The sequence below is a fragment of the Pelobates fuscus genome, chromosome 5 (genome assembly GCF_036172605.1).
Source record: "Pelobates fuscus isolate aPelFus1 chromosome 5, aPelFus1.pri, whole genome shotgun sequence".
NCBI lineage: Eukaryota > Metazoa > Chordata > Amphibia > Anura > Pelobatidae > Pelobates > Pelobates fuscus.
Window position 1 is genome coordinate 29,645,978 of NC_086321.1, and position 19,340 is coordinate 29,665,317.

Genomic DNA, 19,340 nt, shown 5'->3' on the forward strand with positions numbered 1-19,340 from the left:
ACAGAACTAGCATCTTCTCTCAGATCTATTTTACATTTATCATTATAATGCTGAAATAAGACCTTCGAAAACAAAAGCCGAGTGGAAGCAAAATTCTCAGCATTCTGATCGGTTTTTGAGAACTCTATTAATCAAAGGTTGACAGAGATAGAGTTATATCGCTCTGAATGATAACGTTCACATATAATAATTTCCATCCTCACCGTTTTATAGGAGTGGATGCTGAATCTACCATGAGAACAAAATGTTTACCTTTGATTCTTCTACTTGCAAGCAAAGCGCTCAGTGCCTTCGATTCCATTATAGTTTAATATGTAATGTCAGCAAGGTATTGTACGTTGTGTCTAACCAAAGTACAGTGCTTCAGAATATATTGGAAAACTTTATACATAAATAATGTGCATTATTGCTTCTCGGCATACAGCACGCTTAGTGTGCTGACATAGAGAGACCCTATGAAAGTGCTTGCAAGTTAAGAGTACCCATGTCTCTGTAAGGATTTATACTGGGCATGCACTGTTTGTACCCGTAAGTGCTTGCTCCCAGAAATCAGAACCTGGAAGTCCCTCTATGTCAGCAGAGACATCCAATCTCATTGGTGTACGTGTAATTCCCAGGTCTCTGATGGGCAAGGCTTGTAGGCGGAGCTATGAACTCCATGTTAAACCCCTGCTTTGTCAGTTTGAGAAATTCTCTAAGCAAAAAACTGCAGGGAGACTATCCTGGCACCATAACCACTTTAATAAGCTGAATGGCATGTTAATTTACAGTAGCTGTTTTTTCCCCAGCAATTTTGGAATGAATAGTGTGCGAAGTGCGTAGGCATCAAGTCACATCTAGGTACAAGTCCAAAGTCCTGCAGGGTTGCAGATGTATTTCAATAACTACATTTTATAAAGGTGCACACAAAAAAAGATGTAAAAATAAAAACACAAACATAAAATACACCTGAATGTGACATATCAGAAGTGATAGACCCGCTTTAACAATTGTTATGGAATTCTGTTTGACTGGAAGGTCATGGAAAATCCAGGGGATTATCTTTACGATGACTTACTTGAGCCAGATCAGCAGTTAAGCAGCAATACAGCAAGCAGGATATCGTGATGGAATCCTAAGAGATCTTATCACTGACAATTACGTGGGGTGAAATAGAATGGCAGATGATACTCACAACATGTGCCTGTTATATAGATTGAAGAGTTTTTCTAGCGTTCCAAAATAACTAGCTCATCAAAGCTAAATGTTTAGTAAAGAGATACTAAAGTTTCTTGTCCATAGTGTAAACCCAACAGGCTTTTATTATGATTACAAATATTTTTGCATGTAATTCATATTTACATTCATATCCTCAAAAAAACAACCCAACTAATATCTACTTATTATGTTGTTTTATGTAAAAAAAAAATGCAGTTTCTAGGAACAGCAGTCAGTAAACTATAGCAATACATGAGCTTCCTAATTCACAACAATGACTTTACTTGGCATATAAAGATGGAGAGTGGCTCTGGCTGGGCAATATTAGAATTTCCAACTGTGAAATTGTTATAATACCCAGAAAGAAAGATTGAATTTCATACAAAATTTACATTGACCATTTGTTAAATTACATACTAGCCATTGTATTGTTTTCTCTATATCATCGGGATATTGAACTATCCTTAAGTGGCTCAGACACATCAGTCTCTTAGGATTAAACTTGTCAGTGCTCAGTTGGACACATTATTAATTGTTAAAGTATATATTTGTAGGAGAAATCCCAGAAGTCTCAAATTATAGAGAGTGTTAAAAATGAAAGCACTGGGAATGCGTTAAATCTACTTTAAAATAATACAACTAGCTTTATTCATTAAACAGCATGAACAATGAGTGAGAGAATTTCACCTGTTTAACCTCAGCTGGAGCTCATGCTTAAACTGAAATTGCTGACGTTTTGTTTAAAAAGACATGATAGTATTAATCTTCTATATATTTATATAAATTTATACTTTTACCGTAGCACTATGTTCCTTGCAGACAACTCCTATATGTTTTGATACGTGCAAGTGTATGTGTGGATCTATGGAAGATCCTGTGAGATTGCAAGAACTCCCAGAATTAATATTGTGCTTGTGCAATAAGGTGCGCTAAGTGTGTAGGTCCTGTGCAATGAGGTGCCATAGACATCAGATGATGTATGATCCATCAGTCGTCAGAACTGAAGACCTGTTACTGTCCTGTTCTCGCACCCACACTCCACATTATTGCTTGCAGTGCTTCTCATTGAATGCCTTCTTCCGGGATATCCAACCCTTTCTGTCTTTGGATTCCTTAAAAAATTGCTCAAAACATATGTTTTAGAGATGTCTATCAGCTCTCCCCTTACTCTCTCTGACATTCCAATTTACAAACACCTCCTCATCCCCTGCAAACTTCCTCTGCTCCCTCCCAGCTGCTGTGTTCCTCCTCCCATCCAATTATCGGGTACATTCAGATCAGGCGCTATGTAAATAGTTGTAATTGTAACAGGCAACAAAGTAGTTCTTACTTTGTCTTGTGTATATCTTTTCTATGCATTGGAATCCTAACACAGACCTCAATTTAATATTTTTGCATAAGCTTTTCAAATGATTTCACATTTTAGGATGAACTTTTAAAATATTTTTTTTTCAAATATTAAAATTATCAAACATATATATATCAATATACAAAAAACAATCTAAATACAACTGTAAGCCTGTCGTGGGAGTAATAGTGTACGCCATGTGTAACATTGCACCCTGAGATTCTGAAACCATCACTGTCTGAACAACTGGATTGCCTATTTGCCAACTTCTGGGCTGACCTGTCGTATTGTCTGGGCATTCCTGAGGAGGTTCCTCTGGCACATATTGTTACGCTACTCGGGGTGATTTGGGTTGGAACTCAACTGCAGCTTGTAAACTCCCTAATTACAATAGTGAATAAATGGAGAATCCTTAAGTATCAATACTGTAGCTTTAAGAAAAGAGAGAATCACTGGTAACTTGATTCAACCGAAGTTTTAATAAGTGTTACACTTAAATGAATTGCATTTAGGCAATAATCCAATAAGAAGAACTGCAAGTAATCAACAACACAAAGTTCATTATTAAGTATTTCTTCAGAGATCCATTAAGTAAGATTAGTTCATGAGAATAATCTTCAATAGGAACAATAATCAATTAGCTAAGGATATTTGCAAAGCAAGAACAGTTCATAGTGAATAAGCATGATGGGAGTTGTCCTTCATGAGATTAGTAACTTGAAGCACTGAATGTAATTGCAAAGCAAGAAACAGTTCATAGTGAAAAAGCATGATGGGAGTTGTCCTTCATGTTAAGCATGATGGGAGTTGTCCTTCATAGCAATGAAGATTTGAGTAAGCAAGCATTAGTTCATTAATAAATGATATTGTAGACAAATAGCTGAAAGATATACTTAAGGTTAATATGGGTAGTCCTCCAATAGTTCAGAGATATGTTCCACTTGTAAAGTAACAAAGTATCCGTTCTCCAGTAATCCCTTATGGCATGCAGCAATCCTTGCATTTGCTCAAAGGCTGGAAGGGCTTGTCTGAGCTTGTGGAGAGGTAAGTCTGGTGGAAGTAGTTCCCAGTAGCTGAGCCTGTGGAGCTCATGGAGGCAGCTCAAACGTTAGCTCAAACAATCAATCACCAAGCACCCTCCCTCTGGCCCAGTCTCCCTAAATACCGTCAGAGCTGAGTCAGAGGGGGGCGGGGTCCGGCTCCTCACAGCTGAGTGCCGAACCCGGAAGTGTTACTCCATGACACATATCCACTCACCCGAGAGGCTTCCTCGAGGTCCTTGGCCCCGACCTGCGACCTTAGTCCTGCAGAAGGTGTGCCACAGGCGGCACACACAAAACCAATGAAACACAGACCGGACTATGAATGAGCCTACTCCAGAGACAAAGACAGATATATCCAAACAGGGGAAATGGTGCTGTTGCTCTTCGAGCGAGAACACGAGGGGAATATAATCTGCTTTGACTGAGAAACAATGGAACCAGTGAACCAACCACATCACTGGAGTAAGGTCATTACCTACCCCAAAGGGGCATAGGCTGGTAAGGAACGGTAACTCCCACTAGCATGGTAACCTCAGGCCAGACATCTTAATGGCATGTGTTACCTATGTTTATATTTTCAGCCTCTTATCTCAGATTTTTCTTTTTTGTTTTCTTATTATAAAAATGTGCAAACTATTCTTGCAATGTCATGCTACATCTAAGCTATTATATGTACCAAGCCTGTTCAAGCTATAGTGGTCTACATATGCATATCTAACCTGCTTATTTTAACATGTTGTTTTCTCAATTGCTATGTCGCTAATTGTTCTAAATATGCTTGCTATTGCTGTCGTGGCATGGTGGGTTTCTCTGTTATATGTACTCTCATGCACAACAAAAATTGAGAATTTAAAACAAACAAAAACTAAATATTGCAATATTAAAATATTTTTCAAAATATTAAGTGATTTTAAACGTTTATCCATACATATAAAATCATTTGAAAAGCTTACCAAAAATATAAAATTGGGGTGCTGTAAGTGATAGCTTTTCATAAAGATTCTGTCTTTACACATGCTTAGGGGTCGTTTGCATCCTGGAGTTTCTCTTTTATTATTATTTAGCTATCACATGTTTTGTTTATTTTTTTTATTTTTTTGGGGGGGTTTCCTTGTTTGCACCTAACAAAAAATAATATTTTTCTTCGTTTGCTTTTATTTTGTAACCGTAAGTGTTCAGTTTGGATTGCGGACATCGTTCTGAGCAGGATAATATTTCTTGTGTAATCAGAAATAGATAACCAGAGTTTTTGATTCACGTACTTACAAATATGTATACGTACCATCTGCTTATTTTACTTTGTGAAAGCGTTTTTTTAGATAAGGACCATAAAACGGCTTCTAATTAAGATACATCATGTAACATAAATCCTAGCCGCTCTCTGTTTATTTCCTGGTACAGTTCTTGCTGACAGTAGGAAATGCAAATTGTTAGTCTGCATTTAGAGGAGTCATTTATTTTTCCTTTCAAACAAAGACTTCAGCTCTCAGACAAAGTAGTCGGGCTAGATGCCATTAACAGTTGGAATGTGGTGGAAAATTGATTTATCTTTTAATAAATAATGACTAAATCACTAAGTGGATTTGTAAATTAATTGTTTTATTGGAATAAAAACCTGCTCCTCTGAGTTTGATTTATGCCATCAGGCCGAGTTCTTTTTTCCCCATTATTAGTTTGTTTATCACTGAGAAATTACCGATCATAATAGCTATGATTAATAACTAACACTGCCTTCCATCTATATCAACAGGCTACCTTAGCTGAATCAAGCTGTGATTGGTCAGCGTTACTCCCGGTCTGTTTGAAAATGAATACGGTGACATTCTCTGCACTGCTAGAACACAGGTACCTAAACTGCCTGCTTTTTTTTTTGTTTTTGTGTGGCGGAATCATCAAATAAGACATAAATGTTATCATGAACATAACAATTTTACAAATGAGATTTTACAGATACAGTGTTGCATTACAAGGAACGCGTCTCTAATAAGACATTGTCGCAATAGGTATAGCGTGAACAATCACACTTTGTGGTCATTCATAAAGAAAGAGAAATAAAAAACAATCAGAAAGGAAAAATGTAGAAAATATTTTTAATTGCGGTCTTACAAGCGCATGTGATTGGCCTCATGCATATCTGCGCATTTCACGGACTTAAAAGCTCCCTGTCCATCACGTTGGTTACACTCCATTAAGTAGATTATATAAAACATTATTGATTGGGTCAGTTGGCATATCGCTTAGTGTTCGAATTATAGGCCCGCCCTTAGAGGGTTTTCAATGTTTGTAGGATCTGACTGTATTTTAAAACAAATAAAGTGGGGGTTTCTTACGTGAACTGTCTGCCGTAAACAGAGTGATACATAATTTACCATTGTGTAAATAGTCTTCCTCAGATTATGCATTCAGTCAAAATTATTTAGTAAAGTAATGTTGTACAGATAATTTGCTGTGATTGGAGAGACCAGCCAGTATTAACAAGTACAGTCTAGATCCCCATCTGGAGATGAATTGACAGAACCGTGACTCCAGGTTTAAATAACTCCTTTAAGCAGCCATCAGACTGACCTAGTAACATCTAACCCTTCAAGGTTCCATGTCAAGTCTGTTTGGTGTTCTTTGTAAAAATAGGACTTTACTTATTACTTTGTATCCATAGTAACTGTATCAAATCACAACCGAACTGCATCACTCACTTTAGTACATCTGTTCTTTACATGGCAAAAAATAACCCTCCTTCCTCCCTCGCCGAGTGTGGCCATGCCTCCTCATTTGGCTTTGATATCCTGAAAACATTGAGACAAGGATATCTTTATTATTTTGCAAGAAGTTATAGCGTTGGATACAGGGGCGTATTAGCCGCGAGGCAAACAAGGCATTTGCCTTGGGCGGCATTTTTCAGGGGGCGGCAAAAAAAGCCGCCCCCAAACGCCCAGGGCAAATGTCTTGTTAGCCTTGCGGCTAATACGCCCCTGTATCCAACGCTATAACTTCTTGCAAAATAATAAAGATGCTGGAATATGACGTCATATTCTGGCTCCGCCTCCCAGCCTCACTCTGCGGGCGGCGCGCGAGGGAGCTGAGCAGAGAGCTCAGGGGAAAGTGCTCCCTCGCCACTGCCGCCCGCGCCTAACAGCCAGCCCAGCAGCCCGACCAGCAACACCAGAAAGAGAGAGAACCCTCCCCCCCCCCCAGCATTCCTAAAGGTAAGGAGGCTGGGGGGGTTGTTAAATAAATAAAAAAAGTGAGTGTTAATGGGAGTGTGTGTGTTTGTCTGCTAGTGTGTGTCTCTTAGTGTGTGTGTGTGTCTGTCTGTCTGTCTCTTAGTGTGTCTGTTAGTGTGTGTCTGTCTGTTAGTCTGTCTCTTAGTGTGTCTGTTAGTGTGTGTCTGTCTGTTAGTCTGTCTCATAGTGTGTCTGTTAGTGTGTGTCTGTCTGTTAGTCTGTCTCTTAGTGTTAGTGTCTGTCTCTTAGTGTTAGTGTCTGTCTCTTAGTGTTAGTGTCTGTCTCTTAGTGTCTGTGTGTTAGTGTCTGTCTCTTAGTGTGTGTTTCTTGGTGTCTGTCTCTTAGTGTCTGTCTGTTAGTGTTAGTGTATGTCTCTTAGTGTCTGTCTCTTAGTGTCTGTCTCTTAGTGTGCGTCTCTTAGTGTGCGTCTCTTAGTGTGCGTCTCTTAGTGTGTGTTTCTTAGTGTCTGTCTCTTAGTGTCTGTATCTTAGTGTTAGTGTCTGTCTCTTAGTGTGTGTTTCTTAGTGTCTGTCTCTTAGTGTCTGTCTGTTAGTGTTAGTGTATGTCTTAGTGTCTGTCTCTTAGTGTCTGTCTCTTAGTGTGCGTCTCTTAGTGTGCGTCTCTTAGTGTGCGTCTCTTAGTGTGCGTCTCTTAGTGTCTGTCTCTTAGTGTTAGTGTGTGTCTGTTAGTGTCTGTCTGTTAGTGTGTGTCTGTCTGTCTCTTAGTGTCTGTCTCTTAGTGTGTGTCTGTCTCTTAGTGTGTCTGTAAGTGTGTGTGTCTGTCTGTCAGTGTGTGCCTGTCTGTTAGTGTGTGTCTGTTAGTGAGTGTGAGTGTGTTTGCCTGTTAGTGAATGAGTGTCTGTTAGTGAGTATGTGTTTCTGTCAGTGAATATGTGTGTGTGTGTATTTAGAATGTGGGGCAGGGTGGAAGGGTTGGGTGGGGGTGGCGCGTGGAAGGGTTGGGTGGGGATGGGGGGGGGGGGGGCGCCTGAGTTTTGTCCTGCCTAGGGCAGCACAAAACCAGAATACACCACTGGTTGGATACATCAGGTTTGCTCCATGCTAGAGTTTACTACTAGACCTCTAGAGCAGCTCGTTAGCCCTATGACGGAGAGAGCAGTAATTAGCTCTGACCACACACTAATGAGCCACTAAACTACAATAAATATGTTCAGAAATCACGTACTTTGGCCTAATTCTAAATTAGGTTTAAGTATCCCCCATCTTTGCTGCATTGCTGTAGATGGTGGCCCTGCCAAGTCTGTGACCCAGGGATGCCCCTGCCACCCTGCATAGAAAAACAGAAGGGGAAGCTGTTTGTAGCAGCACATTTTGAGTATACTTAGCAGTAATGTGCATTACCACGAGAGGTGAAAGGAATTGTATGACTTACCATTCAATGTAATAGTGAACAAAATTGTATTAAATGAGGCTGAAGGTTGGTGCTAAGGGTTGTTCACACGTTGAAAGCATAGCTTTGTGCCACTTTGGAATCAGTTTGGAGTGCAAGGACATTTGCAAACAAAATACTGACTTTTGCTGCAGTAATTTGCTCGATGCTTGTCTACATCGCACATTCAACAAGAGGAAAGTGATTGCTAAGTGCCTTCTGTCAATTCTAGCAACTCTGTAGCCTAAGATATTATATTTGGCATCATGGAGAGATTACATCAGCTTATCTTTACAGAATGTTAGAGGCCAAATCGCCAGGCATGACACCTGCTGCTATGTGTTCTATACATGTTTCACTATTCAGGGCAAAATCTTCTGGCAGGGGTCATTTTAACACGTCTACTAGAGTTGTAGTTCATTAATAGTTGGAGAGGTTCCGGTTTTCTATTGTTTAATGACTATGCAATATATTGCGTTGAGTGGACATCTTAGTCTCCAAAAATCAGGGGAGAAAATCTTCAATCTGTGAGGGAGTTTAAGGATTAATTATTAATTCAATGTGAGAATTTTTTTTTGTTGGGGGGGGGGGGGGAGGTTGGGGCGGAGGGGTTTGCAGCAATTTAATTGTATGGCTAGTATTTAAAGTGACTGTCAAAAGTAAATTGTATTTGCATTATCATATAGACTAGGATTAGATATATCTTGTACCAAGTTTTAAACAAGATGTGGTCATATTTTTAAAAATCATTATTGAATAGAGGGTTTATAGTAAATGTAGACATTCTTATGACACAGTTAGCATCCATATCATGAGGCATGTCAAACCGCGATCTCCTCTTCCTACAGTGGAATGGAGGTGTTAAACTGCTCGTCTGTGTTTGAATTCCTGCCATATCCTAAGGGCATAGTGGTAATTACATTGTTCAATATTACAACCATCATGGCCTAATCACCACATTATCAGTCTGGATGCCAGTTTCCATATTTGTGAAGATACAAAGATGCCTATTTAGGTGCAACTTTTTGTGCGTTCTCTGTCTCTTAAACACACTATGGGAACTGCTAAAAAGAGCATCATACTTAGCATGGGTCTGTTACCGCTGCGGCAGTTGGAATGTTGTCTACTGTAATTCTGCAGGAGGCATTCTTCTTACTAAGACTGCTCATGCAACAAGTAATCAAACTCTCTTTCTTTCTCTGCCCTCCTTCTCTTAAGATAAACTGAAAGAAAGTAAATGAAGACTGCAGGTTAAAGGTGATCGGGGCTGGCTGTAGGTGTGTGTGTGTGTGAGCTGTACGGCCAACATAGCTTGCACATGCCCCAGGTGACAGGTTTCAGGGGAGTGTCTGGGTGCACAGAACAGACTTGTCCTGCATGTCGCGCTACGTAGTGTGGCACCGCAACACCTGGGTTGAGGATTTCATTATCCACACGGGTCAGCGATAAATGCAGTCTATGCTACCCGTTAACTGCTGTACAACTAGTCTTTAGGGACTTTAGTTCCCCCGCTCCCCCCACCAGCCCATAATGGATAGGGGTTACTGTCTACCTGTAACTGTGAGTGTGTTTGTTTGTCTGCCTGTCTGCTTGTAACTATGTGTGTGCGACTGTCTGCTTGTAACTGTGGTTGTTTGTCTGTCTGTGTGTAACGGTGTGTGTGTGCGTGTAAAAATATTTACTACGTAATTCATTCTTGAATTAGGGGGGGGGCGCTGTGAAGATTTTTTGCACAGGGTGCCTAAAGCCCAGAGGCCGGCCATGCAGGTGATTTATCCTTGCCAATGTTAGAAATCTCACAAGAAACAGGAACATATAATAGAAGCCTCTAGCTACAGGTTTGTACAAAAATCAACGCAAAACACTTAGATTAACTTCCAGTGAAGAAAACGTTAATGCAGCCAGTTTATGTATATGTATCTTCAGAAAAAATATATTTATCTGAGCCATAAAAAGTTTTCCTTCAGGAAAGTGAAGGATTTTAAAAGGAATCTGATTTAGTTTTACTTTATTTTTTGACATGTAAATTCAACCTTCTTTACCATTTATATAAGGTTTGATTTAGCTGCAGTTCAGTGTCCTCAGCCTGCATTAATATATGATCCTTTTATGACCCTTGCAATATTTCTGTATTCTAAGACATTCTAGCTGGAGTTGCAACTTTATCTTTTTTGCAGCGGTTATGATTTCAGCATTTTGTTAGAAAACAAATGTGAAAGTACTACCTGCCAGTTTGCAACATTCATCAGTTGCTTCTGTGAAATTGTCTATTTAAAGGGACACTGTAGGCAAAGTAACTGCTTTAATTTAGTGTCTGGAGTTCCCTGGCTCTGTCCATTCATTCAATGTTTACTGTTCTTAATGGTTTAATGCTACATCCCCAACAGCCTGCATTGTGCTACTCGGCAACTGAGGAAGCATTACTGAGGGGAATTTGTTAATTAACCCTTGCTCCCAGGGAAAAAATGTGGTAACATTTTACCCTACTCTAATTTTACCCTTCCCTAAGTGCCCCTTTAGACGAGTTACCACTGGTGAGTTGCTGTGGGTAGAGCTAAACAAAGATAGACCGGCAATATCAGCTCTGTACAGCGCTACAGAATGTGATGGCGCTATATAAATAATAAAATAATAATAATACCAAGTCGTATGTAAATAGTGTTGCTAGAGCATCTTAACAGCCTCACTAGGCATGGGGTGTATCTCTCTCTTTCCTTTACCCTGTTTTCAGTGAGTATAATCACTACTTATGTGCCACTATGCCACAAATATTTTATACAGTTTTAAATTGTTGATATCACAATGTTTCGTGAATAAGGAGAATATATATTTTGGTGCATACTCCTTTTCAAGTTTTTATTTGAGGAGTGCAAGGATTGAATATATTTAAAAATGTATTCAGGGAAGCTGCAGACTATGCAAGGACTACCTAAAGTAGGATCTATCTGAGCTGTGGTCAGATATTTGAACCCTCGCTAGATGCTCTCATTACTTCCCAACAGTTTGTCTTCCACAGTGCAGGCTATAAGGATCAAAGTACTAAACTTGCAGTCCATGGCCAAAGACTAAGAACCAAAAGCTAGGGAAATACCATGCACCATAATTACTAAGCCCACTACCATTGCTCTAAATACACTATCCTACAGTCTTCCCGCAACTCTTAACGGTCAATTGATGGAAATACACCTTAACTATTTGCCAGCATATCCTCATCTTCCCTTCAGGAACATGGGCCATTAAACCAATGCTGGATATCCTGAATGCTAGCATTGTGAAATATAGATGAGATTTTCCCTTAAAGTCCAAATATACCATAAAAGATTTCCGCATATCAACATATGCTTTCCATAATAACCTGGGCAATGTACTTAACCTATTTTGCAAAGTCCAGGTCTCCGTAGTCATTGTTGGATTTATAAACTGCAGCACTAACATCTTTGTCATAGCCGGCTGTTTTTGCAAGTAAGAGCCCAGAAGGAAAGTTCTTTATACTCTGAAGGATGGAATTTTGATAACACCACTTTGAACTCTTCTAAATCGAGAGCGAACAATGTTTGCACTGTAGAAAATGAACTCAAGGCTTTTCTGCTCATACACAGAACGTAACGCAGAACTGTCCCTTCTGTAGAAATTACACCACTGAATAAAAATCACCTATAACCTGCCTTAGCCTTCATTCATGGTGCACTATTTTCTTTAAAAGTCCAAAAAACACAACAATACTCAGAGGAATATTAAAGAGAATACAGGGCAAAAAAGTTTTCTTCTGCAAATCTATTTTACTGTGATTTTGTGGGAAGACATCTTCACGGCCCCCCTCCAATCTGCGCCAGGCATGGTCTCATGACCTGCTTTAGCAGAGAAGCTGGAAGATGAGATTGTGCTACACTGGCCTATGTTTTAGTAAATCCCTTCTTAAATTAAACAAAAAAGAGAATATATATATGTAAGTAAGGCGCAGCCTGCAATTGTCCAGTTCTTTGCTCCCACCGCTCCCTTCTCTCATATAGTTCACTTGGCCCTTCTTTTATTATAGGTCTACCCGAACATCTAAATTATGTGGTTTTGTCCACGACCACAAATATATTTAATTAAATTGATATTCTCACCCCTCCTGGGTGGTATATTTATTCCTCATTTTCAGGTCCTCTACCAGAGGCCTGGTAGTCTGAGGGTTCTGCACAGTATTTTAGCTGTTCCTAGAACTGCACTCTTCTGGACAGCCATCTCAGATGTTCTACTTCGAATCTCTAAAAGGTATTTCCCTAACTTGGGAGCCCCAAGTGTTCATATCACAACTGGGACTACAACTATCTTCACTATCCATGGTGATTGCTTCTTATTTAGCAATTTGCCCAGAAATAGCACCTGCTTCTTCTTTTCCTCTTTTTTTGTATCAAAATGTTGGGTGAATTAATGTTATGTAATCCTGAACTAATAAAAGCTTCTCTGAATTTAATTACCGTATAAATACTCAGCATTGTCTAGTGTAAAAATCATTGCCTTACTATCTAAAAATCTGCAGGGAACCTCCTACAGCTAACAACTATATTGTTGTTGCAAATTTGCAAATGTAGTGTTTTGTCAGTTTTAGTTGCTATTGGCAAGATGTTTTTATATTCACCATATATGATTTTGATCTTTACACAGCTGGAAAAAAGCTATAGTATAAAATCATTCATGCCGCAGTTTGTAAATGACGTGTCATATCCCTATGATTACATACATACATACATTCAAACATATATATATATATAATGTATTTATATTTTGAAGAAATATTTAAGTTTATACATTTAATATTTGGCTTTAAACCTGCCTGCCATTGGTTTTGTTCATAGCTTTGCAACATATATGTGGGTATCTGTATTTGATGTATTTATTGATTACATAACATTTCTAAGTTTTCCATTGAGTACCTTTTTTTTGTAAATTAGCATTGATATTAAATAATTACCCTCGTGACGTGGTATCATGTACATACATGCGCGTACCTGGGAAGGAACCGTCTGTTTATTTAAAGTAACACTATAGTGTTAGGGATACAAACATGTGCTCCTCATGGTACACAATCCTGCTACCTATCCTGCTATCTACAGCATAATGGTGTAGAACTACAGCTCTCATTATGCTTTGTGTGCCTTTAGAATGGCAAAGCATCATGCAAGTTGTACTTTTCAAAACATCTGGCGATCCAGACCCATGGTCTATATGCTTTAATTATGTCATGTAATTACTTAATACCTATAACTCACTGTATTATATCTTTTATACGTCTAAAGCGGATTTACCAAAACCAGGGGGGTCTTTTCTCTGCAAAGACCAATTTAGTCTCAGTTTAGAGCTGTTGGACCCAGTGGGCAGGTAACTGTTCCTAAGGGCCAGATCAAGTTCAATATACCTTTGCTTATTTATACTTGCCGAATAAAAGACAGATGTCCTTTCTGGCTACGACTTTTTGCAAGCTAGAAGAGTTTAGTGAAGGTCTACTTCTCGTGGGTGGAGACCACTTACCTTTGGAGCCACAACTCCCTTATCACCTAACATGTTACACGATTTCCAGCTAGTAGACTGTTGGCACATACTAAATACCTCCAACAGAGACTTCACATTCTATTCACCACCCAACAACTCCTATTCATGAACAGAATATTTGTTTATGCCACACAATTTTCTCAACAGTTTACATAAAGCAAAAATAAGTCTAACCACTTGGTCCGACCATGCATTGGTCATAATCTCACTAAAACCTCTATCTTCCACCGAGAAAACATTAACCTGGTGCTTAAATGAGTCTGTCTTAGAGGACCCCTCATACAAATAGAAGTTAGATCCCACCTGACTCACTACTTCCGAGTAAACACTTCGATGACATCACCACCAGACATGATATGGGACCCACACAAACGCTCTGTTCGAGGACTACTCAAACACGGTTTGTTGCGTAAGAAACAACGGTCATAGGAGATATCTGCATTACTTGCCTATACTACCTCACGAGGTACAGCGCATAAACGCACCCTTGACAAAGACACATACCGCCAACTCATTTCACTGCTTTCCTGACTTAATTGTTTGTTGACCACACAAATCCAATTCCAGTTTAGATTAGCCAAAAAATCTTTCTTCAGGTTTGGCAATAAAAGTAGCAGATTACTGGCTCATACGCTCCAAACTTGCAGACAGAAGATGTATGTCAATGACATTAAATTTAATGGCCACATGTACTCCACAACAACCGAGATCTCTGACAGTTTCTGCCAATACTACCCTTCCCCGTATAATCTGACCAAGCAGACTAACCAATGCCAAGAAGACTCACACCCAGCCCAAGTTGCCACCTATGTCTAATCTCATCAACCACATCTCACAAACAATTGACAAAGAGAGTACACAACTTTTAGAGGAAACCATATCTCATGACAAATTGACACTTGCACTAAAAGTCAGGTAAAAGCCCAGGGACAAATTGACACACTATCAAGTATTACAAAATGTATTTTGACATTCTTTGTCCACACCTCCTTAAAATGCTCAATGCTATTCAAGAGGGAGGTTCCTTTGATATTCTCTCAGCCTATATTGTGGTCATCCCGAAAGAGGGGAAGAATCCCATCTCTATGCCTAAACTACAGACCGATCTCCCTGTTGAAAGCTGACCATAAGCTGCTTGTCAAAAATCTAGCCCTTTCAGCCTCGGCTACCTAAGATGATACACACAGATCAGGTGGACTTTGTTCAGGGCAGAGAAGCCAGAAACAACACTTGCAAAGTTCTCTCTTCTACTATCTATGAACACAGAAAGCGCATTTGACAGGGTAGATTGGTCTTTCCTCAAGTAGGTCCTCACAAAGCTAGGTTTGGACACCAATATGAAGTCATGTATCTCAACTCTCTACTCCAACTGTCAACAGTGTCATTTTAATTGTTTTAATTTTTTTAAATTCTTTATTTTTTGCCGCTTTTAGCGAGCTTGAGAATAGTACAGTTCACAATCACATAAGAGAGAAGTGTCACATATGATACATTTTGAAATCATTTGAGTGCTCAATCCATGCAACTTAAACTTAAACAAAATACACATACTTATAGCTTTGGAGGTTGGGTCTATACCATTAGGTACATACAATTGTACGTGTCTGTTCATTTGTCTAACCTCGCCTAATGAAATTGCAAGGTGGCTGAAGGTCTAGTGGGAGGATGCCCTACCCCACCTGCACCCCCTATCTATTTTAGTGCTATGAGAAGGGGTGTCTTTATGATAGAGTTTGGACTCTCGTTATAGGGGTGGGTTATTATGTTTTTTCCTGGCATATGTGTTTCAGTGTGACATAATAGTAGAGTTAACAATGTGTAGTACAAGTCCCATCAAGAATGGTAGGAGAAGTATAGAGCGGTGATAGAAGAGGTTAAATAGTTACATAGCTGAAAAGAGACTTGAGTCCATCAAGTTCAGCCTTTCTTGCATATCTTTTTGCTGTTGATCCAAAAGAAGGCAAAATAAAAAAAAGTCTAAAGCGCTTCCAATTTTGCAACAAACTGGGAAAAAAATTCCTTCTTGACCCTAAAATGGCAGTCAGATATCTCCTTGGATCAAGCAGCTATTACCCCACTAATGAGAAATTATATTCCTCTATGTTATGTTTTTGGAAGTATTTATCCAATTGCTGTTTAAACATCTGATGGATTCTGATAAAACCACCTCTTCAGGAAGGGAATTCCATATCCTTAGAGTTCTTACTGTAAAAAAAACCTTTCCTTTGCCTTAGATTAAATCTCCTTTCTTCCAGCCTAAATGCATGACCTTGTGTCCTATGTATAGCCCTGTTTATGAATAGATTTCCAGATAATGGTTTGTACTGGCCCCGAATATATTTGTATAATGTTATCATATTCCCTCTGAGGCGCCATTTTTCCAAACTAAAGAGATTCAATTTTTTTTCCTTTCTTCGTAATTAAAATGCTCCATTCCTTTTATCAATTTTGTAGCTTGTCTCTGCACTTTTTCTAGTGCCATGATATCCTCTTTAGAACAGGTGCCCAAAATTGCACAGCCTATTCCAGGGATTTATAGAGGGGCAAAGTTATATTTTCATCCCTAGAATTTATGCCCCTATTTATACATGACAAAACCTTTTTAGCCTTAGCAACTGCATATTGACATTGCATATTGCTGCCTAATTTGTTGTCTATAACAATTCCCAAATCCTCCTCGTGTGTGGTTATCCCTAATTCACTACATTTAGGGTGTAAGTTGCTTGTGCATTCTTGACCCCGAAATGCATAACTTTGCATTTCTCTACATTAAATTTCATCTGCCATTTTAGTGCCCAGTCCCCCAATCTATCTAAATCCCTCTGCAGCAAAGCAATATCCTGCTCACATTTTATTAGTTTACAAAGTTTTGTGTAATTTGCAAACACTAAAACATGTCTTTCAATGCCTATTGCAAGATCATTTATAAATAGAAGTGGTCCCAAAACAGTATCCTGAGGGACACCACTTACCACTTTTGTTCAGCTTGAAAATTTACCATCAATTGACAACTCGTTGTACTCTATCTTTATGCCAGCCAATGTTCTACCCAAGAAGAAGAATATTCATCCTTACCAATTTCTTTTAGTTTGAAGACTAACCTATTGTGAGGAACCGTATCAAATGCCTTGGCAAAATCCAAGTAGATCACATGCACTGCAACACCCTGAGCTTTGGGGCAGTATAGTATATTGTGTGCCACTCGATGCCTCTTATTCTGCCATACAAATCTCTCTATTTCTCTTGTAGGGGTGCCAGGTCTTTTTTAGAGATTGGTAGGGGTAATGCCTGAAATAGGAATAATATGCAGGGGAGTATTTTTCAATTTCACTGAGTGAATTCTGCCTATCCCAGATATCGGTTTGTCGGTCCACCTCTTGACCCACCCTGTTGGAGCACTTCCCTAGCTTGCTGGGAGCACTCTGACGATAATACCTAGGGGATATACCCTCCCCTCCACAATGGCTATATGGAGATAGGCTCAATGCGAATACCGCCTTTCACCAGTCATATCTCTTCTGCCTCCAACATACTACTATTTATGCTCTCAGCAGGACCCCCCCACCGCATGCAATCTCAACAATATCTATAATGCTAATCACTCTGACGAATTACACACAGTTGCTTTACTTTTCCAGATATTGGTAATGGGACCTAAAGCATACCTTAGATGTAGATGGAGATGTACAAGAGAACTAGGCACCTTATATCACATCTGGTGGTCTTTTCCTCTCATTCAATCATTCTGGAAAGACATTCATGCAGTGATAATCACATTTACAGATATAAAAATTCCAATCACCCCAGTGTTCTACATTCTACACTCCCTCTTTCTATTTCCACATACTGAAAGTCAGTGCTTCCATACCTAAGCAATGCAGCTCAAAGCCTCATTCGCCTGTTTGGAAGCGACAAGCGATCCCCACAATCCAAGATTGGACTCAGAGAGTGAAAGACATCCCTACTGTGAAGGAACTAATCTTGTTGGCTTTAGACAACTACCAAGGCTACAATAATACTTGGTTCGACTAGATGCGGTTGCTGGCCTCGGTCGGTTCTCATCTTGATGACTCCGATAATGCTCGGTTTCCCTTCATGTTTATCCCTGTATTCTGGCCCGAACTGGGGTTGTAGGTGCCTGTCTGGCACATGCCATCCCATGACTCAGGGAAGTGCCATCTGACACATTCACACAAGTCCACAACACGTATAGGCACATAAATGCGTGGGAAGGGAGAACGGGAGAGACTTTCTACATGTTTTGTTTTGTTTTTTTCTTCTTAGCCACTTTCATATATACCGTACTTCCCCTTGTTCTCTTCACCCTCTTATCTCTTTCTGCTCACTTTCCATTTCTAAATCCATCCCCTAAAATTTTCCGATGAATAGATTATGGCGACATTGACATGGATGAATCTGATGGTTCAGACACCTCTTTTCCTCTTATTCATGTTATTGATATGTACGCCTTGTTCTAATGTTGATTTCTTTGTTCTAACAAATGTATGTGACCATCTTGCTGAATAAACTTTTAAAAAAGCTGCCAAGTTCAAGGGGAAGACACTATCATTTACATTATTTTGAAATGCACTATTATGCTGTTGTGATCAAGTGTGCTTCTGAATTACTCTCTGAACGTTGGCCCTCTGTCTGATAAATCCTTATTGTTGACCTCTTCTGTCACTGAATTCAGACTGACACTAGACTTCCTCTGCCTACTGATTTGGATACTATTATTTCAGACCTTAAAACATTTCACCCCATGAAACATCCTAGGAGTTGGGCTACCTTTACTTTTAGCCTTTTTTTTTTTTCAAATAGTTTTGAGGCACAAATTTGTCAAATTGTGCAGTACAGTGGTGACCGTAAATACAAAAAGTAAAATTCTGATGTGTGACATAGACTTCTTATCGGTTTATGTACTGAGCACAATACTGAAACACAAAATAATGCTCAGGCGCCATTTTAAAGTATAAGGAAGAGTAGAGAACATGAGAATAAAACAAAGTGCGCTTGGGCAAGAACCAAATAAAGCAACAATATGGTGCACTGATTGTGATTAGGTATTAAAAGTAGTGGCTGACCATGGATGTATTCAGTCGAGTGTACTACCCAACAGGGCCCCACAAGGTAAATGTGACTGTCCAGAGCATGTCAGGACAAAGCTTACTGTATTGACTGAGAAATAATGGTTTTAAGAAGAGAGAAAGGAACAAACAATAAACAGATTATGAAACCATCTGAACTAGCTTAATCGTATTGCAGCTAGGCTAATTATGTAGGGAGGTAAAGCAGCCTTCCTAGACATCATTCAGCCCACACCTGTCACAGGCAAGACAAGGTCCCATAAAATGGTGCAGTCTCTGTGGTAAAAAAATTAATAGGGCAACCCCTTGTAGCCTTCTGCGTTCCCCACCTCACTTCATCTCCTTTGGGATTCCCCACTTGGCTTTGGTGCAGGCCTATTCCCTGCCATTCTTGAGTGTTGCCGCCGCTATCTTCTCCACTGAGAACGCGCCTACTGTGAGTCCGAAACCATATGTCGGTCTCGGAGACATCGGGGAGGCTTTTTAGATGAGTGAGGTAATACGGTATGGGTTGCCTTGT

General features: G+C 39.5%; 1 protein-coding gene across 1 annotated transcript in view; it reads left to right on the top strand.

Moving 5' to 3' along the window:
• KIAA0825 (KIAA0825 ortholog) overlaps positions 1 to 19,340 on the top strand; it is a 391,566-nt gene that overhangs the window by 186,586 nt on the left and 185,640 nt on the right. Inside the window, exon 19 of the mRNA XM_063453688.1 lies at positions 5,339 to 5,433. Within this exon, the coding sequence (XP_063309758.1) occupies positions 5,339 to 5,433 (95 nt within the window). The remainder of the gene's footprint in view (positions 1 to 5,338; positions 5,434 to 19,340) is intronic.